The 25,649-nt window shown below is 42.9% G+C and overlaps 1 protein-coding gene across 1 annotated transcript in view; it reads right to left on the bottom strand.

The window, feature by feature from the left end:
* The window catches only part of DLEC1 (DLEC1 cilia and flagella associated protein), an 86,942-nt gene that overhangs the window by 6,698 nt on the left and 54,595 nt on the right, over positions 1-25,649 (bottom strand). The window contains exons 20-33 of the mRNA XM_058183285.1: positions 25,359-25,498; positions 23,817-23,967; positions 23,613-23,723; positions 21,317-21,435; positions 18,887-19,069; positions 16,908-16,969; positions 16,579-16,730; positions 15,474-15,583; positions 13,884-13,954; positions 12,890-13,089; positions 11,531-11,680; positions 9,239-9,361; positions 5,845-5,939; positions 1,241-1,325 (exon numbers count right to left, since the gene is read on the bottom strand). Coding sequence (XP_058039268.1) covers positions 1,241-1,325; positions 5,845-5,939; positions 9,239-9,361; positions 11,531-11,680; positions 12,890-13,089; positions 13,884-13,954; positions 15,474-15,583; positions 16,579-16,730; positions 16,908-16,969; positions 18,887-19,069; positions 21,317-21,435; positions 23,613-23,723; positions 23,817-23,967; positions 25,359-25,498 — 1,752 coding nt within the window. The remainder of the gene's footprint in view (positions 1-1,240; positions 1,326-5,844; positions 5,940-9,238; positions 9,362-11,530; positions 11,681-12,889; positions 13,090-13,883; positions 13,955-15,473; positions 15,584-16,578; positions 16,731-16,907; positions 16,970-18,886; positions 19,070-21,316; positions 21,436-23,612; positions 23,724-23,816; positions 23,968-25,358; positions 25,499-25,649) is intronic.

Genomic DNA, 25,649 nt, shown 5'->3' with positions numbered 1-25,649 from the left:
AGTTCGTAAAGGGGGGGGAGCATTTAAGAAGTGTCTTGCTTAGCAACAGAAATTGTAGTCATAAGTCAAGGACTAACTCTTACTTGGATATAGGTAGAGAGTTTCTATGGTAGAAAACCTTCTGCCCTATCAAAATGAGCAGACAAACAAACAAAAAAGTAAAAATTTGATTTTATTGTAAAAGTTATTAGAATTTCTGAAGTAGTTTGAATCTGAGACGGCATCACAATGGGAAACATTTGGGGGATAACCAGGCTGGGGTCCAAGACAGTTGTTAAGTGAGTTTTGCCCCATTTTACAACCTTCCTTGCTAGGGGTGAAATCTATTAACCTTCCCTACCGGTTCAGAAGTGCGCATCATGTGCGATTTTGGACCCTCTGCCCATGCGCAAAGCCTTCTGCACATGCATAGAGGGTCAAAAACAGTTTACTTCCTGGTTAAAACCAGGAAGTAATGACATCCGGGCGGATGGGCGGAGCTTCGTGCTGCCAGTACACCAAACCACTTGCTGCTGTTGCTACCGGTTTCACCCCTATTCCTTGCCAATTTTGAACAGTCACTAAAAATTGGTTGTAAGTCAAAAAATATCTGTAAAGAAACCTTTTCTGGCTACTGCTGGTAAAGGGGCTGGAAAGAAGTCCAGAAAGCAAACTCAACAGGTTTTCCCAACATCACCTGCATCTTCAGTTATTATTTTATGGCTCATGTGTTGTGAACTATTAACTGATTTTAGGAACAAAATCAGGGTTGTTCTATATAAAACAGTGGCCTCGTGTTCACTTATAAAGTCCTCCCAATCTCCCTTTTAATTATTCTTGGACCGAGATGGGTGTGCCTCTTCCAAAATGATTTTTTCCAAATAGTTATGAAAATTATATACTTTTTTCCTCCGCAAAATGCAAGCATTTTGGCCAGTGGTGGGATTCAATTTTTTTTACTACCGGTTCTGTGGGTGTGGCTTGGTGGGTGTGGCATGGTGGGCGTTGCAGGGGAAGGATACTTTAAAATCTCCATTCTCTCCCCACTCCAGCGGAAGGATACTGCAAAATCTCCATTTCCTCCTGATCAGCTGTGACTCAGGAGGCAGAAAATAGATGGGGGCAGGGCCAGTCAGAGGTGGTATTTACTGGTTCTCAGAACTACTCAAAATTTCCGCTAGCGGTTTTCCAGAACCGGTCGGAACTTGCTGAATACCAGCTCTGATTTTGGCAATTTCAGAAGCAGAAAACCATGACTTACATTCTTGGCAAGAGGTTGTGGGATTAAACTGCTGGCCGCTGCATGGAACACCAACCCTTTCTCATGGTCTGTTTCAACTGTCAACCTGCAGCAAGAAAGCAAAATATTGTGACTTACTGGAAAATGAAAACAAATATAGCAGGACAACTTAAACGCTGAAGAACAGTCTTCCAAATTCCAGAAAATGATGGAAAAAATGGAAATAAAGATGGAAATCATACACCAATGTCTGGATGACCAGTGCTCTAGGTCAGGCGTCTCCAAACCTAACAACTTTAACAACCCCAAAGTTGACAATACATGGCTGGCCGAGGAATTCTGGGAGTTGAAATCCACAAGTCTTAAAGTTCCTAAGTCTGAAGACTCCTGTCCTAGGTGAATGAAATCATTCCCTCCAGGGATAGAATAGAAGCAACTATCCCATCCTTATACATCTAGGTGTATCTCCTAGAAATAGCCCAAGCAACCACGTTCTAGGAACAGAAGACACTTTTAGGAACCAAAATTGCTGGAATGGCAAGTTCTCTAGCTCTACCTGAACTGCTTTTCAAAGGAGCATCTGAGGACACCAAGAGAATGGTAGAGTTAGAAAGAATCACAAGGAACATCTAGGCCGGTGATGCCGAACCTATGGCACGCATGCCACAGGTGGAACCTGGAGCCATCTCTGCGGGCACGCGAGCTGACGCGTAGGTCAGCTCCACCATGCATGCCCGCGTGCCTCCCACCGGCCAGCTGATTTTCGGGTCTCTGCCGGAAGACGTGCGCATATGCGTGGGGATGGGGGGTTACGGCGCCCTCCCACACCTCATTTTTGGTTCTAGGAAGCTTCAGGAAGGTCTGCTAGCACCAAAATGGGGCTCTTTCGCACATGCGCGAGTTGCACAGGTGGTTCACGAGCGCAGGTGCGGAGGCAGGGCCTGCAGGGTGCATTGCATTGTTACAATGCGCTTTCGGCACCCGAGGAAAAAAAGGTTCGCCATCACTGATCTAGGCCAACCAGTGGTGGGATTCAAATAAGTTAACAACTCTGCCCTAACAACTCTGCTGGGTGGGTGTGGCCATGGTGGGCGTGGCCAGGGGGCGTGACAGGCAGCACTCGGCCTCCTAAACCCCCCTGGGAGCAAAATCGGGCTGCGGGGGGAGGACATGCCTTCCCCCCGTGCCCCACTTTGGGCCTCCCTGCAGCCTCCTGGGAAGGAAACCGGGCCACGAGGGGCGGGGGCGCATTGCTCCCTCCCATGCCCCATTTTGGGCCTAGAAGGCCTCCCTGCATTTACCTGGGAGCCAAAATGGGGCATGTGGGGACTCCTGGAAGGGGCAGGATGGGAAGCGGCAGAGCCGGCCAACAATTTTTTCGCCCGAACCGGCTGAATCCCACCACTGAGGCCAAGCTCTGTATTATAAGAGACAGCAATTCAGTCACTCGTGAGAGATGACCCAGCCTCTTCCTTAAAAACCCCCAGAGATGGAGAAACTTGAACCTCTAGAGGTGGACTGTTCTACTATGTCTTGCTGTCAGAAAGTTTCTCTTTCTGTTGAAATAAAATATACCATATTTTTGGGAATATAAGATGCCCTGTTTCCCCCCCTAAAAAAGGCTGAAAATTTGAGTGTGTCTTATATTCTGAATGTAGCTTTTTCAAAGCTTTTTTCCAGCCCTAAGGAAGCGCTAGCGAGTGAAGTGATCTTCTGAGCTTTGCCTGCTTTTCTCATTGACAATAGCTGTTTTTTATTCTCAAGCGGGGATAAAAAGCGCATGCGCACACTCAAAACCAGCAAACTAATGTGGTGAAGCTGACCAGACTAAGGACGCTAACCAGATGAATACCTGGTAGACAGATTTCTCCCCCCCCCCTATTTTCCTCCCCCAAAATTAAGTTGCATCTTATACTCCGGTGCTCCTTATACTCCAAAAAATACGGTAAGTCCTGCAGTTTATATCCATTATTTCTGGTCCTAGTTTCCACAGCCATGAATATAGTTCAAGGCCATCCTATATATCTGTGTCTTCTCTTTATGGATCTGAAACACACAATATCTTGTCTCCTCTTTATCTTATTTGTCCCGCCTGAATGTCCCAAGGTCCTTCAGACTGTTCCTCACGGGGCAAGTTATCGCTTTTCCTGTGTCACCCTTGTTTCCCTCCTCCGTACCCGTCCTAAGTTTTCTATAATATTGTGAAAATGGGATGCTCAGAATTGTAAGGGTATACAAGCAGTCCTTGACTTACAACAGTTCATTTAGTGACCATTCAAAGTTACAACACATTGGAAAAAAATGATGTATGATCATTTTTCACAATTATGACTAGTACAACATCCCAATGGTTACGTGATCAAAATTCAGATTTATTTATTTATTTATTTTTATCACAGTAATATATGTAAGTATCATACAAAAAGATTATATAGTATATAAACATATATATGAGTAAATATTAGGAGGTATAAGCATATATATATATACATATATATATATATATATATATATATATATATATATATATATATATATATAGTATATAAACATATATATGAGTAAATATTAGAGGTATAAGCATATATATATATGAGTAAATATTAGAGGTATAAGCATATATATATATATATATATATATATATATATATATATATATATATATATATATATATATATATATATATATATATATATATATATATATATATATATATATATATGAAGAAGAAAAGAAAAAAACAATAGGACAGGAACGGTAGGCACGTTTGTGCGCTTATGCACGCCCCTTATGGTCCTCTTAGGAATGGGGTGAGGTCAATAGTAGACAGTTTTTGGTTAAAGCTTTTGGGTTTATGGGAAGAGACCACAGAGTCAGGTAAAGTATTCCAAGCACTGATGATTCTGTTACAGAAGTCTTGGCAACTGACTGGTATTTATGATGGTTGCAGTGTCCCAGGGTCACGTGATCCCCTTTTGAGACCTTCTGAGAAGCAAAGTCAATGGGGAAGCCAGATCCACTTAACAACTCTGTTGCTAGTTTAACAACTCCAGTGATTCACTTAACAACTGTGGCAAGAGAGGTCATAAAAATGGAGCAAATCACATTTAACAAATGTTTCGCTTAGCAACAGAAACCTTGGGCTAAATTGTGGTCATTAAATCAAGGACTACCTGTACAGCTGTGGTCTCACCAGTGCCCAATAAAAGCCCTAGTTTCTTCCCTGATACATGTCATCACTGACCAAAGACAAGAGAGGCAGTTTGGTGTACTGGTTAAAGTGCTAGTCTAGAAACCAGAAGACAATGAGTTCTGCTTTAGACAGCTGGGTGATTCTGGGCCAGTCATCAGGAGACTGTGAATCCTAGTCCAGAGGTGGGTTTCAGCAGATTCTGACCAGTTCTGGAGAACCAGTAGTGGAAATTTTGAGTAGTTTGGAGAACCGGTAGTAAAAATTCTGACTGGCCCCACCCCCATCTATTTTCTGCCTCCCAAGTCCCAGCTGATGGGGAGGAAATGGGGTTTTTGCAGTATCCTTCCCCTGGATTGGGGATGGAATAGAGATTTTATAGTATCCTTCCCCTGCCAGGTCCACCAATCCACACCCACAGAACCGGTAGTAAAAAAAATTGAAACCCACAACTGTCCTGATCCAAGTGTTGGCAAGGTTGCTTTGGCCCAGGACTTCTCTCTCAACCAACACACCTCACAGGCTTGTAGTTTTGAAGGAGACAGGAAAAGGTAGGAGAATTTTGTGTCAAGTCTGCCACCACATTGCTTCAGCCCTCCTTCCCTTGATGGCGTCCTGCCATAAAAGGGGGGAGTAGCAGTAAGGGAATAATAGGGAGGGGGGATGACAGGATGAGAGGAAACAGAGATGCCAGCCTGGAACAGAGCCTGGCAGATCCAAGGACACAAGCGTGAGAACACAAAGTGAACGCCCACGAAAGAGGCACCGAACTTTGGGATTGTTACGAAAACGCCTAGTTTGAATACCATTGGACATTAACAGGATGAGAGGGAGAAGTGAAAATAACTGGGTTTGCACAGGAATATTCTGATCTGGCTTTGCAACACTGTAACCACTTTTCACTACAGATGGAGTCGAGGGTCTTTCTTTTCTGAGTATCCAAGCTCGGACAAGCCTGACAATAATGTATGCTCACCATTTTGAGTTACAGGTAGCCCTTATAATTGAGTCCAAAATTTATGCTGCTAAGTGAAACATTTGTTAAGTGAGTCACTGCAGTTCTCACATTAGGAACACGGTTGTTAAGTGAATCTGGTTTCCCCATTGACTTTGTTTGTCAGAAGGTCACAAAACGGAATCACATGACCCCAGGACATTGCCACCGATATAAATACGAGTCAGTTGCCAAGTATCTGAATTTTAATCACGTGACTATGGGGATGCTGCAACGGTCATAAGCGCGAAAAGCGATCGTAAGTCACTATTTTCAGTGCCATTGTAACTTTGAATAGTCACTAAATGAATTGTAAGTCAAGGACTGCCTGTACTTATAAAGTAACAAAGACAGGATAAAAATCAAATAGATAAATAATATAAATAAGACACACAGTTGTATTTCGGAATATGCCCCACTGACACCCAGTATTGGCTTACAAAGCAGGTTTGACGAACGCTTGCAAATCAATCCTCAGAGGGGCAAGCGAGTGTCCATCTTCACGAGTTACTTTCCCAGGGACTTTCCGGACAGCCTGAGGGAGGGAAAAAGTCAAAAGGGATGAAATTAGATTGGGAACGGCAATGTCTCACTTTCAGCGTACAATTTACTTCAATAACCTCAACATATAAATATTATTATTCTACAGTTCCCCTTGACCTATGACCACAATTAAGCCCCAAAGTTCCATTGCTATGCAAGGCAGTTCTTAAGTGAATTTTGTCCCATTTTACGACCTTCGTTGCCACAGTTGTTAAGTGAATTGCTGCAGTTGATGAGTTAGTAACACGGTTGTTAAGTGAACCTGGCTTCCCCATTGACTTTACTTGTCCGAAAGTCACAAAAGAGGATCGCACGACCCTGCAACCGTCATAATTTTGAGTCAGTTGCCAAGCATCTAAATTTTGATCATGGGGATGTCGCAACGGTCATAAGTGTGAAACATGGCCATGTCACTTTTTCAGTGCCATTGTAACTTTGTAACAGCCACTAAACAAACTGTTGTAACTTGAGGGCTACCTGTATATAGTTATGGAAAAGGGGAGTTTTCCTTGATTCCCCCCCCCCCCCAAAATTCACCCAGCTCATTTGAAAGGCAGAGTTTTATCATTCACAGTTGTTGCCATATAGCATAATTATCTCTAGTCGCATATATAGTTGACTTAATAGTTCATTTAGTGACCACTCAAAATTACAATGGAATTGAAAAAAGTGACTTATGACCATTTTCATACTTACAATCACTGCAGGGTCAGGTGATAAAAATTAGGGTTCACGTGATAAAAATTCAAACACTTGGCAAATGATTCATACTTATGACGGTTGTAGTGTCCCGGGGTTTTGTGATTGCATTTTGTGACCTTCTGACCAGCAGAGTCAATGGGGAAGCCAGATTCACTTAACAACTGTGTTATTAACTTAACAACTGCAAGGATTCACTTAACAACTGTGGCAAGAAATGTCATAAATGGACCAAAATTCACATAACAAATGTCTCACTTAAGAACAAAAATGTTGGCCTCAGTTGTGATTCTAAGTTGAGGATACCTGAACCCAATGCGTTTTGAGGTGAAAATTCTGTCCCAGTACTCTTCATTTGTTTGGTACTCAACTCACAATCTAGAGCAGTGGTAGTCAACCTGGTCCCTACTGCCCACTAGTGGGCATTCCAGCTTTCATGGTGGGCGGTAGGGGTTTTGTCCGATACTGAAGCACTTTCCTTTTTTTTAATTTAATTGACTTTTTAAAAAAAAATTCATAGCATTATTTAAAAACATTTTCATTAGGTTTTCATAAAATTCCCCGTGACAATTTAAATTTCTGAAAATATACTATTGTATCGCCCACGCATAAGTTTAGTTCACGTTACATAAATGAAACTAAATGGCGCTATAGTGTGACCGCAAACAAAAGAGCCTCGTCCCAGAATAGCTCGTGCATCTCCCCCCCCACACCACCCAGCTGTAACAGAGCTGGTAGCCTCCCACCACCACCAAACCCAATCCAAGATGCGCGAGAGGCATGCGCAGACGACGATACACCGTGCATTACTTTGGAACCGGTGGAAATTTTTACTACTAACAGAGGTACAAAAGTGGGCAGTAGGAGCTAGATGGATCCTTTCGATGTCAGTTGCCTTGTGACTCACTACCTTATTCCTTATGGGGAAAATGTGTTCTCCACGAATCAATCCAAAAAGCGACCGAAGAAGCAGCTGCCTTTTGAAAAAGCACTTTTGGGAAAACCATGACCTGGATGGCTGAGAATCTCCATAGAGAAGCCAAGGATGGATTGTAAATTAATACTAAAAGTTAATTAGAATTGGGTGAGGGAAAGTTTTTCAGAATGCAATCAGTTCCATGTTTATATGCTATTCTGTCAGCCCCAAGCAAAACTTTTACACCTTTACGGAAGACTGGACTAGTGCAGTCCCTCATCATCATTGGGGGCAGAATATTCCACCAAGAGAAAGCTCTCTTCTTGGACCTGGCCAATTGGAATTCTTTAGCTGACGGGGTTCCATAACATGTCTTCCCTGCCTGATCTTGATTTCTCTCTTCATGTGAGATGGGCAGCCATATACATTTGGATCTTAAATAAATAAATCCCGGCAATTGACAGTAAGTAAAAGGCTTAGTGGTGGAGTTTAGTTAGCAAGCAATTATTTAACCTAAATTTGGGGTGAACCCCATCAATAAAAGGGTAGAATTTTAAGGACTGTATCAAAATGTCAGCAGGTTGGCCGACACAGCTGCCACTTGGCCAACTTTTCGGCAGCCCCCTTTGGAGTACTGGAGTAAAAATCCATATCTGTTACCACTTGATTCACAAAATGATGTGCAGATGGCAAGAAGTGACTTCCCCGGCTTCTAGATTGGATCCTGATAGAGCAGCGGTTCTCAACCTGTGGGTCGCGACCCCGTTGGGGGTCAAATGACGATTTGCCAGGGCTTGCCTAAGACCATCGGAAATATGGGAGGTATATACTTGCGAGTCGAAGAATCGCGCTCCAATGGTTGACTCCACAAGCCAGCTGCAGGCTCTTCAAATCACTAGCTGAATTCGGCTTCAGGCGCGATGAATTAAAAAAGAGAGAAATCTTTGCTCTGATGTCTCCCTCTCAAGCCAGCTGCAATCACTCCCAATCGCTAGCCTAATCTGGCTTCAGGCGCGATAAACTTAAGAGGGGAGGAGTCTCCACTTTAATGCCTCCGTCCTCAAGGCAATCGCAAGCAGTTCAGATCGCTAGCCAAGACGGCTTCAGGCGCAATAAATTTAATAGGTGAGGAGTCTCCGCTTTAATGTCTCCATCCTTAAGGCAATCGCAAGCAGTTCAGATCGCTAGCCAATACAGCTTCAGGCGCGATAAATTCAAAAAAACAGTTTGCCGCTTTTTTCTCCCTTCTGTGGCTGCTGAGGCGTGCTGAGATCGCTGCCTATCACCGCGATACAGTTGGGGGTCGCCACATCGTGGGGAATTGTATTAAAGGGGTCGCAGCACTACAAAAGTTGAGAACCACTGTGATAGAGGCACATGTAACTGAGTTGGGGAAAAAGAAATGGAATAAAAATTCTTCCCCTTCCCTGAAAATGTTTCGTAAATAGTTGAGAAGCCCCTGTGAATGTATTTGGCTGTGGAACAGAGAGGGAAACTCATCCAAGAGGGATACGGATATCTTGTACATTGCACCCACACAATAAGACTGCCTGATTTTTAAGGCTCAGGATCAAAGCTTTCTACATTCTACAGAAAAGCCTGATTCCCTGGAGACCAAAAGGGAAAGAAAAAAACTTCCTGAAGAATGCAAATGAACCACCTTGCTTTATATGTACCTCATCGTCCAGACTCATGAAGCCGAGTGCAAAACCTTCACATTCAAATTTATGGATGATTTCCGGGAGCATCAGAGGAGTGAAGGAGATGTGAATGGCAGCGGCGCCACCTGCAGGGATAACCTGGAAACAACAGTCGGGTCTATTCAAAGGATGCACCAAAAGAAAGGGGACAGCTGGACTGAAGGAATACAGCCAACCTCTAGTTCAGTGATCTCAACCTTGGCAGCATTTTAAGATGAGTAGACTTCAACTCCCAAAATTCCTCAGCAAGCAACTCCCCTAGCCTGAAGATTTTGCACAAGCATCAGAAGACAACAGAGATACAGAAAACTTTCATTATTTTTGACCCTCTAGTGAATCTCCCAAGATTCCCCAGTCAACCTAACTTTCCCTTCTTGGAAAGGGAATTCTGGGACTTGAAGTCCACCCATCTTAAAAGTGCCATGGTGCAAAAATTTTGGACGAAAATACATACCTTATTAGAGAAAATGATAAAGCAACACATAGATTTAAAACCAGACATATTTTTGTTAGGTATATTGCCAGAAAAATATGACAAAGGGAATGTATAATTAATATTACATGTTTCGACAGCAGCAGGAATTGTATTTGCACAACAGTGAAAAAATAACAAAACTCCTACAGAAGAGAAAGTAATTAAAAAATATTAGATTGTGCGGAAATGGATAGATTAACATTAAAGATAAAGGATTAAGAAGATACAAAGTATTTTTTAACATGGGATTTGTTTTATCAATGGTTAGATAATAAAGGTAGAAATTAGAAGTTGAAAGAATACTATTACATACAAGTAAAGAATATTATTATGTATATGTAAAATGACCTAGAGAATACATAGTTTACTAAATACCAGTATTTTTTGGACTATAAGACGCAACAAGATTTCAAAGAGGTAAGTAAGAAAGAAAAAGGGTTTTGCCCTCCCCAGCCCCCAGGAGCATTCTGCAGGCCTCCCAAACCCTCTGCGTTTTCTGCTTTTGAGAAAAATGGGATGAGCAGGGCGGAGCTTCAGGAGGCCAAAAATGGCTGTATTCGGTGTATAAGACGCACCAACATTTCCACCCTCTTTTGGGGTGGGGAGTGCATCTTATAATCTGAAAAATATGGTACTTATATATGTTAAAGAAAAATGTATAAATATTTTTTGTAAAAAAACCCCTGCCATGGTGGAGAAAGTATTACCCTACCCAAGTTTGGTAGATAGATGGTTGAGTTAGTCTACGGATAAAAAAAAAAAATAGTCAAAAAATGTGCTACCAGACTTCTGATTTTTTTTTACTGAAATCTGGAGAACTGGTAGGAAACTGAGTGTCACATCACTCCGTGGAACTCTTCGGGGATAGCAAAAATAGGATGTTGTGCCTCGCTCGCTCCCCCCGTTGCAGCCGGGCCCCTCTTATCTCCTGCCGGACGCTGATAGTACAGAAGAATGTCCTGGCATGCCTCCAGCCCCCAGCCCTGGCACCATGCCCGGACAAACCGAACAAATAGCATGTGTGCCTGAAGCCAGCCACGAGCTGGGATTACCAACAGCTGGAGACGAAACGATGGAATGGATAGATCCACGCTTCCGGAGAATGGAGAGGCGACATCAGCAAAAGGAAGGGAGGGGCAGGCCTGGATAAGTGCTGAGTCATGGAGCCACACCCCATCGCCTACATAAAGGATCTGCTTTCTAGCATTCTCTGAGTCAGGCAAAGTCTAATCTGGATTGCTGAAGTCACACCTTGGATTCCTGCCTGCCCTGAGGACTCTGATAGGACTTTAGCAGAGCTGCAGAGGCACGCTTGATACGGACTTCCCCGACTCGGCCGTCAGAGGAAGAGTGGGACACGACATAGGAAGATGGACGTAACAGAGTGAAAAGAACATATTCTTTTTGCTAAGCTGTTGACATTCTCAGTCTCCCTCCACACCATTTCCTACCTAGGAGGTCGGAAGGACAACTCCCACGGCCAACCAGATAGCTTGCTGAGGGACAAGAGCTACGCTAATATCAAAAAAATGGTGGAGTAGAATCATTTCAGAAAGGAGGCCATAGGAGAGGCAGAATGAAATGTGGTGACAAAAATTAAAATAATTTTTTAATTATTTAAATAATTAGATTAATGGTAGAATTTTCCCATCTCATCACATCATCTCATCACGGAGAGCTGGCTGTGGCACATTGGCCGCAGCGAGTTGTTGTGGCGAGTTGTCCTACAGCCAGTTCTCCCATTACGTACCTCCCATTCTGTGCCAGCCTGGGCTAAGGGAATTGCAACTTACAATCTGTTTGGGATTGATGCAGAAAGGGTAATCCGAGGGAACGCCCTCATGAGGTCGAAGGACCACGGAGACTATTGGCTTGAGCGTCAGTGGTTCCCAGAGGGAGTCATCAGAACTTCCTTCATCATCCTCAAATAGTGTGTCCAAATTCTACAGTGAAGGTGGGGAAGAAGTAAAAAAAAATAAAATCCTGCCAAGACTGGTACGTGATTATATAGAAACAGGGGCAAAGTTTTGCTACATAAATATTAAGCGTGCACTGTATTTTAAAGAGGCGATGCAGCATAATTGTTTGAAATCTCTGCTGAAAACGGTATGGATGTAACTTTAAGTGGATCAAATTTTGAATTTTGAACAGTGGGAACAAAAGGAAGCAAAACTCAGCCTTGAATGTGGAAACAGTTTTTCAACTTTTTATTGTAAATTAAATAGAGAAACCACAGTCCTTCAACCTCCTATTCCTAACTGGAAGCTGCTATAAAACAGTCTCTGAAGACTTTTCTTAGTAGATTTTGGGTAGGGATTGATGCTTACGCTTACTCACCATTAAATCCTCGGTCTATGAAACAGCTGCAGAATGATTCCCCACATTCATCACGGCCCTATGCCATTTCAGACAAATGGTTGTCTAATCTCTTCTTAAAAACCTCCAGTGTTGGAGCATTCACAACTTCTGCAGGCAAGTCGTTCCACTTATTAATTGTTCTGTCAGGAATTTTCTCCTTAGTTCTAAGTTGCTTCTCTCCTTGATTAGTTTCCACCCATTGCTTCTTGTTCTACCCTCAGGAGCTTTGGAGAATAGCTTGACTCCCTCTTCTTTGCGGCAACCCCTGAGATATTGGAACACTGCTATCATGTCTCCCCTGTCCTTTTTTTCATTAAACTAGGCACACCCAATTTTTATTAAACTAGGCACACCCAACAGCAACTGTTCTTTGTATGTTTTACCCTCCAGTCCCCTAATCATCTTTGTTGTTCTTCTCTGTATTCTTTCTAGAGTCTCAGTCTATTTAAATAAAGGCAATCCCACGACTTGCAGTGGTTCCAAAATTTCTGTTTTTAGACAAGGTAAACCTGTACGTTCAAAGTGCCCTGCAAAGTTACCAGGAGAAATGCTGCTTTATTTGTCCCAGATGCTAAAATTTGCAAAAAAACTAACCTTTGTGCACCTGGGCGAAAAGGCCAGATTATTCGTCTCCCTACGCTTACTATACCGTAAGTAGAATTGCAGAGAATTGTAAATGTCTTGCTGACTGCAGTAGTATTGTAGAAATGCCATGTATTCTAAGAAAACCTTATTTTGGAGAAATCCTTTAAAAGGGAGGAAAATGACATTTTTTAAACAGTCCACGTACTTACCGCGTTCTCCCTGCCTGGTGACCAGGTAGAGTCGGAAGCGAAAGATATATTCTTAGAGGAGGTGTCTGATTCCCACAGGACATTGATCTCCTTGCCATCCGCATCCTTGATTGGAAACTGTGCGCCATAAAACACCAAGAGATCAATCAGTTTGTCATCGTCTTTATCTTGGTTGTAACTTTCCCAGTCCATTCGAATGTCTGAATTGAAGAAGTGGGGGAAAAAGGTGAAATCAAAATCGGGGTGGCTAAAAAGATTTGCAGCCAAGTATGGGGTTGACTGCAGCCTCAGGGGGATCATGGGCTGAAACAGCATTTCTCAAACGTGGCAACTTTTGAGAAAACAAGTGTGGACTTCAGTTCCCAGAATCCCCCTGCCCGTTGAACTAAAATTTCGCAGTTTGTTTAAAAACTCTCATCCTCAAGATTGGAAGATATTTTGAATGCTGCTTGGAGAAAATCTCAGAATCCACGGATATTTGGGGGCAAGGAGGAGACTAGGTGAGACATATTCTTAGGTGGTTTCCAAATTTGGAAAGATCTTGACCTTTTATTTTCAGGGGTGGGGGAGGGCCCTTGCCTGTTCTCAGGAAAAATGACACTGGCCAGTACAAATGTCAACTCGTAAAACGTTAATGCCCTGTTTTCGAGTTGCCATAGGCAGAAGGGGGAAAAACTGATGGAGCAGCAGGGCAGCCACAACCAGAAGCACATTCCACGCATACCTTTCTCAAGGCTGTATACCAGGTTATGGGAACCAGCTGGAGAGGCATGATTTCTACAGCCTGCGAAAGTGCTCTGTTGGAGAATGTGATTTATGACATACCCTGGGAGGAGGGGGGAAATAGGGTCATAGTGGGGCTATAAATTACATGGGGTAGAGCTGACTTCACTTGGGTACTGTCCACACATTGCTCCTAATAAATAACTGGATTTCTTTTGAAACTTGGCTCGAGGCTCATGATTTAATTAGAACCCTGACAACAAACACTTACTGAAGGGAGTGGGATTATTGAGACGGATGTACCGGGAGACGGTGTCCCCTCCAGAGACATGGGCTCCAAACCTTGGAAGAAAATAAGACATTAGGTACAATCTGTATCTGTATTTTTGGTATTTCCTAGGAAAGAAAGGGGGAAAAGGAAGTAAATGTGTTCTATCAACACACCAAAAAGACATTTCAACACCACAGGCTTCGTTTCACCGTTGTCTCTCTTCAGAGGCCTGGGGGAATTTTGTCTCTCTCACCACCATCACTTTGACACATACACAATTCCCACAGGTCCTGGAGAGATAAGAGGGATGTCCGATACCAATATTAAACAGATTGTCCTTGAATTAAGATCACAATTGAGACCAGAAAACTCATTTTTTAAGTGGCACTGTCATTAAGTAAGGCATCACATACCTGCACCTGATTTAACAACTATTTCTGCCACGGTCATTAAGTGAGGTACTTCGCTTGTTAGGCAAGACATCACATAACTGAAACTTGTGACCTGGCAAATGTGACCACAGGGATGTTGCAATGGTCATTACTGTGAGGACTGATCACGAGCCACCTTTTTCAGCACCATTGCAATGTTAAAAAGGTCACTAAAAGAATGACTGTAAGTTGAGGACTACCTGAAGTAACAATTATTATTAAGGGAATGCTAATTATTTAACTAGTAAGAACAATGGGATGGGGAACTTATATTTCCCTCCTGCTAATCAACCTAGCCAGAAGCTTACAGGAACTTTCTGGAGGAATGCAAAACTATTTGCACCAGAGTAACAATGTTTTATTTATTTATTTATATTTTGCCTTTATTATTTTTACAAATAACTCAAGGTGGCAAACATGTTCAACACACCTTCATATTTTCCCCACAACAACCTTGTGAGTAGCTTGAGCTGAGAGTGTGATTGGCCCACAGTCACCCAGCTAGATATCGCGCCTGAGGCAGAACTAGAACTCACAGTCTCCTGGTGATTTGTCCAAAGTCATCATGCCAGCTGTCATATCTAAGGTTGGATTGGAACTCACCATCTCCTGGTGATTGGCCCAAAGTCACCCAGCTGGCTATCATGCCTGAGGCAGGACTAGAACTCACAATCTCCTGGTGATTTGTCCAAAGTCATCATGCCAGCTGTCATACGTAAGGTGGGACTAGAACTCTCCATTTCCTGGTGACTGGCCCAGTCACCCAGCCAGCCTTTATGTCTAAGGCAGGACTAAAATTCACAGTCTCCTGCTTTCTACACTGACTAGGACCACTAGACCAAAATGGGGGAACCAAAACACAAGACAGAGCTGGATAAAAACAGGCACTGGTCTTTCAGGCAGGAGCTCCGGAAGATTCAAAATCATCCCTATCTCTTGCAAAAGATCTAGGCCGCAGAGGAGATCTGTTGCTGTCGCTGGGTCAGTCCTTCAACATGAAAGAGGAAGAAAAGGGGACTCTGTGGCTCAGAAGAGCTGTGGCCAGGGCAGGATTGTGTCCCAAAGGGAAAAATACAAGACTAGCTGCAGCACTCTGAGTTCCCCGCTGCCTTGCAACTGGGAGTTCCCGGTAGTCTTTCTAAAGGTTCCAGGCATCTACCTGATGGTGAGTGTTGCCATGGGATAGCTTGGTCCAGTTATCTGCAGGAAGATGGGGCAGCCTTTCACAGACATTTCTATGGGGATCAGCTTCGGCTCCAATTCACCCAGCTGCACAAAAAAAGAGTAATTTTGATACCCAACTCATTTCAACCTTGAGCTACTATTTTGTTTTTAAGGTTGTTTTAAAGCAGTTATACAAAGTGCCACTTTATATAACCTTAGTTAAGGCCACACCTGGAATTACTGCATCCAGTTTTGGTCACGTTACAAAAACGGTGTTGAGACTTTGGAAAAAGTGCAGAGAAGAGCAACTAGGATGATTAATGGCCTGGAGACTAAAACATATGAAAAACGGTTGCAGGAACTGGCCAGTCTAGAGAAAAGAAGGACTAGGGGTGACATGAGAGCAGTCTTCCTATATCTCAGGGGCTTCCACAAAGAAGAGGGAGTCAAGCTATTCTCCAAAGCACCAGAAGGCCAGACAAGGAACAACAGATGGAAATTCATCAAGGAAAAAAGCAACTTGGAATTAAGGAGAAACTTCCTAACAGTGAAGACAATTAACCAGTGGAACAATTTGCCTCCAGAAGTTGTGGGTGCTTCATCACTGGAGGCATTTAAGAAGAAACTTGACAGCCACTTGTCTCAGATTGTATAGGGCAGGGGTCTGCAAACTTGGCTCTTTTAAGACTTGTGGATTTCAATTCCCAGAGTTCTTCAGCCAGCTTTTTTCAAAGTCAGCTTTGCTGGCTGAGGAACTCTGGGAGCTGAAGTCCACAAGTCTTAAAAGAGCCAAGTTTGCAGACCCCTGGTATAGGGTTTTCTGCTTGAGCAAAGGGTTGAACTAGAAGACCTCCAAGATATCTTCCAGCTCTATTCTGAATTTGAAATTTGTAAATATTCTCCTTTATTATACCAAACTGATCTGGAAGCTAAAGAAGGGTGTGCTTTGGAGGAATTGTTCTTCCCAGATGTTGGTGAATGCCAGCGTGTCACTCAAAACATTGTGACATGTCGCCTTTGAAACACATGTTGTGGATTTGCCACCAACTGCTCTGATCTTAGGTCAATGTTCCCTCCGCTGGCTCAGACAGGCCGCCTACCTTACAGACGAGAACATCGTTATAATGTCCCCACATATTGTTGTAGGCGGTGATTTCTATGGAAAGTTCCTGGAAAGAGTTCAGGGTCCCCTCCGACGGATGCACATGGAAAGCTGCTCCTTTCCCGTAGGACAGCATGGCCGCTCGGAAGGCTGGAAAGGGAGAAAAACATACACAGCATGCCCTTTTTGTGACAGTATAACTGCCGGACTTCCTGTTGTCTGAAACGGACTGGTCGGAGTCTCTTGTCCAGCTGCATTTTCCCATCAAAATAAGTCTGCAGCCTCAGAAACTTCCTGTCTACAAAAACACATTTTTTTTCCCCTTACCTGACTGCTTCCTCTTTGCAAATTGTCTTGTTACCCGTCTGGTTTTCTCCACCATCATGTCCCTGGATAGAGGAAATCGAGTATCTGAGAACCCATAAATATGCCTTGGTTATCTGCAGGCATGATCCATGCTTCAAAAACGTACTTAAAAACACTGCAAGTGTGACAACAGCTGCTTTCTTCTCCTGGCAATACACAATGTCCTTTTTCAGGGGGGTGGTTATGGGAGGCACTACAATCCCCATCATCGCCAAGCACAGCTTCCCTTAAGTAAACATTGTACACATTGGTTCAATAGAAGATAGATAGATAGATAGAATGCATGGATGGACAGACAGATGGACAGACAGCTAGATGAGAGAGATCACTGTTTGAATTGGTGGTGTCAGAGCCTCAGCTAGAAGGTCCTTATAGAGAGTGGTGAGGACAACCGAGAAGATGATAGGAAGCTTGCTTCCCGCTATCCAGGATTCTGCTTACAAGCGCTAATGTGCTTAGAGCTCAGAACATTGTTAGAGACCTCACACACCCACTTCATGGTCTCTGTTTCTGTTGTTCCCCTTTGGGAGAATGTTTCGAAGTATTTCTAGCAGGGCTATCAGATTCTGTAACAGCTTTGCTCCCTGTGCAATCCGTCTGGTAAACTCAGCAAGATTCATTTCTCTCGCCATGTATATGTATACATCTGAACTAGACTGTTTTGTTTCTCCATGTCATATAATATATGTGTCCACATTCATAATTTTGTGTGTGTGTATGTATGTATGTATATATGTATGTATGTATGTATGTATGTATGTATCTATCTATCTATCTATCTATCTATCTATCTATCTATCTATCTATCTATCTAGTCATGTTTATATTTACGTTTACGTTTGCATTTATGTTAAGAGGTGGAGACCCTTTGAGAGCTGTATGCAACTTAATTTCATTTTAATGTATGCCGATTAATGTACATTCAAACTGACAATAAAGTTATTCTAAGCCTAAAAACTGAGTAATACACCTTTCTTCACCTATCCTGTGTCTCACTGAGCCAACGGTTGATAAAATTATTAAGAAGGAAGAAAGTGGATGTTGCAGCAGAAACATTGGTGGGATTAGCAGAATGGGGCGTTTATTTCAGATTCCATCTTGCCTGGGGAAGAATTCGTTAGAGAGAGAGAGAGAGAAAGGACAGTCAACCTTTTCAAAGCCCGTCTCTGGAGGATCTATGACAATTTGCCACAGCCAATTCTCCACAGCCAACTTGCCACGAGACAATTCTCCACAGGACAAGAGTTACACTAATATCGAAGAAATGGTGGAAAATAATTAGTAAAGAAAGGATGCAAAAGGAGGGGCAGAATGAAATGCGGATCACAAAAATTAGAATATTCATTCATTTATTTAAAATAATTGTTGAATTGTTAAATTGTCCTGCGGTGATTGGTCCTGCAGTGAGTTTTCCCATTTCTACCTCTGGATACCCTAGGACAGGGGTGTCGAACTCAAGGTCCATGGCCAGATCTGACCCACAGGGTGCTTAAATGTGGCCCATGGGACCAGCCTGGAAATAGCAAAGGACCAGCCCATGGTGCATCTGCCAGCCAAAACGGGCCGAGTGGGGGGTGGTGGTGGCACACACTCCGTTTTTGGCCTGGATGGCCTCCTGCAGCACTCTGCCGGCCAAAATGGGGCACAGGGGGCAGTGCGCGCCCCCCTTTGTCCCGTTTTGGCCGGCAGGGGCCTGCAGGAGGCTGTCCCATCTCTCCCTCCTCCCCGCTCAGCTGGCCCAGAACTACAATGCTGATCCAACCCTCGAAGAATTCCAGTTTGACACCCCTGCCCTGGGAGGTGCTTAGAATTATTGAGGGATTGAATATTTGTAACTATGCAGGCGTGGAAATATTTGGGCCCATGAGAATTCTACTGAGCAAGAGTTAACCGAGTTTTGCCCTACCACTCAAGGTTAAACGGAAGGAAACAAAACGTACCCTTCTTCATCCTCAGAAGGTCGCGGAGGGCTGCTGAAATAATCGACCTCTATGGTGAAGGGAGCAATTGATTCTGAATGATTGGTAATGATCAGCTGACGCTTTATCACACTCTTCAAGGCTACCTCAGAGCCAAAGTTGAGTTTTAAATCTTCTGAATCCACTATGTTTTGTTCCTCATCACTGCAGAACAAGAAGGACAGAGGTTAAGTAAGCCACCTTTCCTTTTAGAGACGAGTGCCCAGAAAGGGACGATTAAGATACCAGGCCATAAAGGGCAATGAAAGATTTCTTTACAGGTAGTCCTTGACTTATGACTGGTTGCTTAGGGACTGTTCAAAGTTACAGTGGATTTCCCCAGGATACTTGCGACCAGACTAGAAGTTCCAATGGCCAGTAACCCCGCTTGGTCACTCGATCATAGTTTGGGTAGCTTGGCAACCAGGCTGCATTTATGATCATTTGCAATGTCCTTTGGTCACGTGGCCATGATTTATGACTTTTTGCAGAAACCAGCAATTACTTCCTGCTTCTGGCAGAAAGCATCCATTTGTTGCAGAGAGGAGAGCTCAAGCAGGGAATTAGCTTGGAATCATTGCACAACTGCAAGATATCCAAGACCAAACACAGCCAAGCTCCATGGAGCATTATCTATATATTCCCAAGGGAAAGAAACAGTCTGGGAGATTCCTGTATTATAGTAGAATATAGGAAAATAGTTGGGCAGAGTGGTGGCTCAGTGATTAAGACTCTGGGCTTGTCGGCTGGAAAGACCCGAGACTCGAGCGCCACGCAATAAGGCAAGTTCCCGTCCTTGCCCCAGCACTGACAACCTAGTGGTTCAAAAGCATGCAAGTGCGAGTAGATAAATAGGTACCACTTGGGTGGGAAGTTAACAGCAACCGGTGATGTCATGCTGGCCACATGACTTCGGAAATGTCTCTGGACAGCACTGGCTCAATGGCCTTGAAACGGTGATAAGCTCTGCCCCCTGCAGTTGGCAACAACTCGCAGAGTAAAATCCGTAGGGACTCTGCTTTGTTTTTTAAGTAGTTACCTTGAACTCTACCTGCGTGGTTGCTTGTGCTTGACAACTGTGGACAATGGATCTGCTTAACGACTGCCATGTTTGCTTTATGACCACAGTGATACATTTAGGAATCACCATAAAAAAGGTTGTAAAATCAGGTGTGGTCAACATGGTAACCCACTTAATGACCAGGATGACTTGCAACCATAATTCTAAGCTCAATTATGATCATAAGCCAAGGACCAACTGTACTACGCTCACAAAAAAGGAATAAGGTATTGTTTTATGTTGTAGCTGATATGATCTCCAAAGAACGTGCAAGTTTATAGAAAGTGTGACCATACCAAGAACATTAAAAAGCCTCCTGCAGGATCAGACCATATAACGTATTTGGTCTCCCATTCTAGAGATGTCAACAGGAAGCAAAAATCAAATTCAAAATGGTTCCTAGAAAGCATCAGGACAGAGCTGGAAAGGACTTTGGTGGTCTTCTAGACTAACCCCCTGCTCAAGCAGGAGACCCTACACATTTCAGACAAGTGGCTGTCCAGACACTTTTTAAAATCTTCCACTGATGGAGCACCCACAACTTCTGGCAGCAAGTAGTTCCACTGGTTAATTGTCCTGGTTAATTGTTAGGAAGTTTCTCCTTAATTCCAGGTTGCTTCTCTCCTTGATTAGTTTCCATCCGTTGTTGCTTGCCCTGCCTTCAGGTGCTTTGGAAAATAAGAGACCCTCTCCACTTTGTGGCAGCCTCTCAAATATTGGAACATTGGTATTATGTCATTCCTAGTCCTTCTTTTCTCTAGACTGGCCATACCCAAACCCTGCAACTTTTAGTCTCCAGGCCCTTAATCATCTTAGTTTGTCTTCTCTGCACTTTTTCCAAAGTCTCAACAACTTTTTTGTAATGTGGTGACCGACCAAAACTGGACGCAGTATTCCAAGTGTGGCCTTACTAACAATTTATAAAGTGGTACTGACATTTCATGTGTGATTTCGAATGAATGAATGATTATTTTTTTTTATTTGCATTTATATCCCGCCCTTCTCCGAAGACTCAGGGCGGCTTCCACTATGTTAGCAATAGTCTTCATTCTATTTGTATATTTATATACAAAGTCAACTTATTGCCCCCAACAATCTGGGTCCTCATTTTACCTACCTTATAAAGGATGGAAGGCTGAATCAACCTTGGGCCTGGTGGGACTAGAACCTGCAGTAATTGCAGGCAGATACTGTTAATAACAGACTGCATTAGCAGTCTGAGCCACAGAGGCCCTTCTGAATGACTGAATGAATGAATGAATGAATGAAGTGGAATTAAACCAGAATGGAATCATTCATATAAATTACATTACTCACTTTTCATTATACTTATATCTTCTTTCTTTCTTTACCTGTCAAAGGGAATCGAGTAAGTGACACACAGCCCTTTTACTTCACCAGAAATAGACAGAAAGAGTGGTTCTGACATATCTTCAATGCTACAGCACAAGATAAGGTCCTTCGGCTTATCCTAAGAAGAAGAAGAACAGCATTTGGTTTCAGCAGAAACAATATTCAACACAGCACTATTGAGATATCAGGATAGGCCTGCTGAATTAGCTCAACAGCTTAACTAGAGAACTCTTGGCTTTCCTCATGAAGAATATGAAGTGCTTGTCACAAAACCTCACCCAGTTTTTTTTTTAAATTTACATTTATATCCCGCCCTTCTCCGAAGACTCACGGCGGCTTTTTTGCACGAATTACAAGCCCCACAAGCCTAATCATCTCTCTACATTTGAAAAAATACATTGCGACAGCTAAAAAAAAAAGCCCATTTCTCAGAAGGCAGTCTGGTAATATTTGGCACTCCTTGGCCACCTCCTTCATCTTCCCACGTTCACTGCTTCTCATTTCCACTGACTTGGTCCTTTTCCTAGAGAGAGATGCACCCTTCCAAACAAGGCCTTGGATTGTAAGGTTTTGCCATTTTAACTTTCTAAGAACATCATATGGAAAATATGATTAGGGGCTAAAACATATGAAGAACGGCTGCAGGAACTGGATATGTCTAGTTTAATGAAAAGAAGGACTAAGGAATAGCAGTCTTCCAATATCTCAGGGGTTGTCCCCAAAAGGAGGGGGTCAACCTATTCTCCAAAGCACCTGAGGGCAGGACAAGAAGTAGTGGAAACTAATCAAGCAGAGAAGCAACCTAAAACTAAGGAGAAATTTCCTGACAGTGAGAACAATTAACCAGTGGATCAACCTGCCTCCAGAAGTTGTGAATGCTCCAGCACTGGAGGTTTTTAAGATGGTGGATAACCATTTGTCTGAAGTTGGTGTAGGGTTTCCTCCCTAAGCAGGGGGTTGGACTAGAAGACCTCCAAGGTCCTTTCCAACTCTGTTATTCTGTTAACTCAGAAGCATCAGGAACTGGGCTGAGCTGAGGAACCATCTCACCCCAATGGGATGGGTCTGCCCCACTCGTGCCAGCAAAAGCAGCAAACTGCGGACTCTGTCTGTCGAAGAATTCTGCCTGGTGGGATTCAGAATAGCCTTCTCTGCTGTAACTTCCCTCTTCTGGAACATCATGCCCTTCAAGGTAACTTTCGTCCCCAATCTCTTGGCCTTTTGGGAGGGTCTCAAAACTGACTCCTGATAGTAGTCAGTAGTTCTGACTACTGTCAAAGAGTCCCGATGGGGGCATTCTATAGTGGAGTGGTTAGTGGATTAAAAAGACCTCACCTCCATCCCATTGCATACTGGTTTGCATTGTTGCTAATTTTTGCTAATTTTAATGTTGATATTTAAGGATGTACAGGTAGTCCTTGACTTACAACAGTTTGTTTAGTGACCATTCAAAGTTACAACGGCACTGAAAAAAGTGATTTACGACCATTTTTTCACACTTATGACCATTGCAGGATCCTCTTGGCCACAGGATTTATATTCGAATGCTTGGCAACTGGTTCATACTTATGACCGCTGCAGTGTCCCTGGGTCCTGTGATCCCCTTTTGCGACCTTCTTACAAGCAAAATCAATGGGGAAACCAGATTCACTTAACGACCGTGTTCCTAACTTAACTGTAGGGGTTCGCTTAACAAATGGGGAAAAGAAAATCGTAAAATGGGGCAAAACTCATTTAAAAGATTTCTCACTTAGCAGCGTAAGTGCTGGGCTCAAGTTGAAGACTACCTATAAACAGAACAATAAAATACAAAAAGAATGTATTTAGTATTACATGTCTTAGCAGCAGCGAGGATTATCTTCGCACAATATTGGAAAAATGAAGAAACACCGCAAGACGAAGAGATAATTAAGAAGATACAAGATTGTCCAGAAATGGATAGACTTAACATTGAAAATCAAACTGAAAGAAGATACAGAATATTATCAAACATGGAACTTATTCTACCAATAGCTAGAAAAAAGCGGTGGAGAATAAAAAAAATGGAATCTGTATTGTTAAGCAAATTAAATACCCAGACAACACGATGTTTATTAAGCACTAAGAAATGTAATTAATAGAAAATTAATAACATTTATTTTTTAAAAAAAATTACAAAAAGAAGTTTAGAAAGAGAGACCCGTGCAGCATATAAAACCAGAGTGAAAGAGAAGTGGGTTGGCTGGCAACGACTGAAACAAGCAACCACGAGGCACCTCTGCGTGTTGAGAGGCAAGGATTTCCAAGCAGACCAACCTTCTTATTATACGTCATCACCACACGCAACTCCTTCTTCTCATTTGGGCCCAAAACACCACTTTCTGGAGAGATGCTCAGCACACACGAAGACGCCTGGCTTCCAAGCAGCTGTGGACGCAAACAGGGTGTCAGATCATTTAACAGGAGGCCAAAGATGGGATTTTTTGGACTGGTTGTGAACGCCACGACCCACCCGCTTACCTCTCCCCATTTAAAGGGTGTGGGGAGCAACGTCTGGTTGAAGAGGTAGGCTGTGGCCTCGGCGGAGATCCCAATGGAAAGTTCAAAGTGTAAGTGACTCGGCAACAGACACACCTGGGGCACCTGCACCTCCACGGATACAGGGATGTGGCTGGAAAGAGAGTGAGGTGCTCAATCATCATCAATGCTGGTTTACAAGCCTCTGCCGATAAGCAACAGGACCAATGTTTCTGAATCCTGGCCACCTGAAGGTGTGTGAACTTCTGCACGGCTGGCTGGGGAATTCTGAGAGTTGGAATTCTCACATCTTCAAGTGGTCAAGGTTGAGAAACTGTGACCCAGGACAAACCGAAGGCTTTCGGGAGGGGTTACATTCTGCCCAGGCTGAATATACAGGTAGTCCTCAACTTACAACAGTTTATTTAGTGACCATTCAAAGTTACAATGGCACTGAAAATAGTGAGTTAGGACTGTTTTTCACAGTTACCACTTTTGCAGCATCCCCATGATTGTGTGATCAAAATTCAGATGCTTGGCAACTGGCTCATACTTACGACCGTAGCAGCGCCCCAGGGTCATGTGATCACTTTTTGCAACCTTCTGATAAGCAAAGTCAATGGGGAAGCTGATTCACTTAACAACCAGGTTACTTAACTTATCAGCTGCAGTGATTCACGTAACAACCATGGCAAGAAATGTCATAAAATGGGGCAAAACTCACTTAACAAATTCTCAGTTTACAACATAAATTTTGGGCTCAACTGTGGTCTTAAATCGAGAACTACCTGTATATATAATCCTCCTTTCATTCTTTTGTTGCTTTCGCTGCCCTTTCCCTTGTTTTTTATCTACATTATCTCCAAAATCCAGTTTACCAATTTAGCATTTGCCTGCTTTCTTTTTCAATTCTCTTTCCTCTGTTTTTTTTGCCTCTCCAGCCTTTTCATTCATTCATCCATCCATCCATTCATTCCCCATCTCATCCTTCAAGGCAACTCACAGTTGGGTTATTTATGGGGTTCCTGTTGCCCAAAAGGCTGGTAGGTCAAGTGAGCTGATTGGCCGACTTTTGCTGTTGACCATTTATTTCATTCAGTGGATAGAATATGCCTAAACATTTTGTGACATCACAGCAGCTCAGCAATGAACGTCAAACAAAATGCCCTAAGTTAAAATTCTAGCAAGCAAGCTGGGAATAAAATAAATAATTTTGTTTCTGTTTTCTCGAATTTTCTGCTTTTTTTACTGTTTTCTATTTTCTATTAATAGTTATTTTTTGGGGTTATAAGCCACTTAAGAGTCATTTGGGAGTCTGGTGGCCTATAAAAAATATAAAATATGTATAAATTCCCATATCTGATACAATCATAAGAATACAATATATATTTAATAAAATGGGTCACTTATTTTATTAGCCCACTTTCAATGTGGCAGCTAACTTATTTTCTCTAGAGTGGCTCATCGATTTTGATCAACAGTATTTGCTGGGAAAATCTGATTCCCAGAAATTGGAATAACTTCTCTTCCTTTTCCCATCTTTACCTTCCAACTCCGTTTTCCACGTCCATCTCTAGTGCAGTTTGGAGTTGATGACATGTATATGATGTAAACAACACCGAGACACGGCATTTGCCAAGAGGACACAACTCCCCACTAGAAGGCTGAATTTTGAATGCAGAAACCTGCAGAAAGAAAATTGAGTGATCATATAATCCAGAACCCTCGAGGCTGGGTGGGGAATAATGGGATATGTTGTTCAAACAATCCAGAGTACAGGTAGTCCTCGACTTATGACCACTTTGAACTAAATCCAAAATTTCTATTGCTAAGTGA

This window comes from Ahaetulla prasina, chromosome 4 (assembly GCF_028640845.1).
Source record: "Ahaetulla prasina isolate Xishuangbanna chromosome 4, ASM2864084v1, whole genome shotgun sequence".
NCBI classification, from domain to species: Eukaryota; Metazoa; Chordata; class Lepidosauria; order Squamata; family Colubridae; genus Ahaetulla; species Ahaetulla prasina.
Note: the sequence above shows the minus strand (reverse complement) of the source record. Positions and strands in the feature narration are given on the sequence as shown.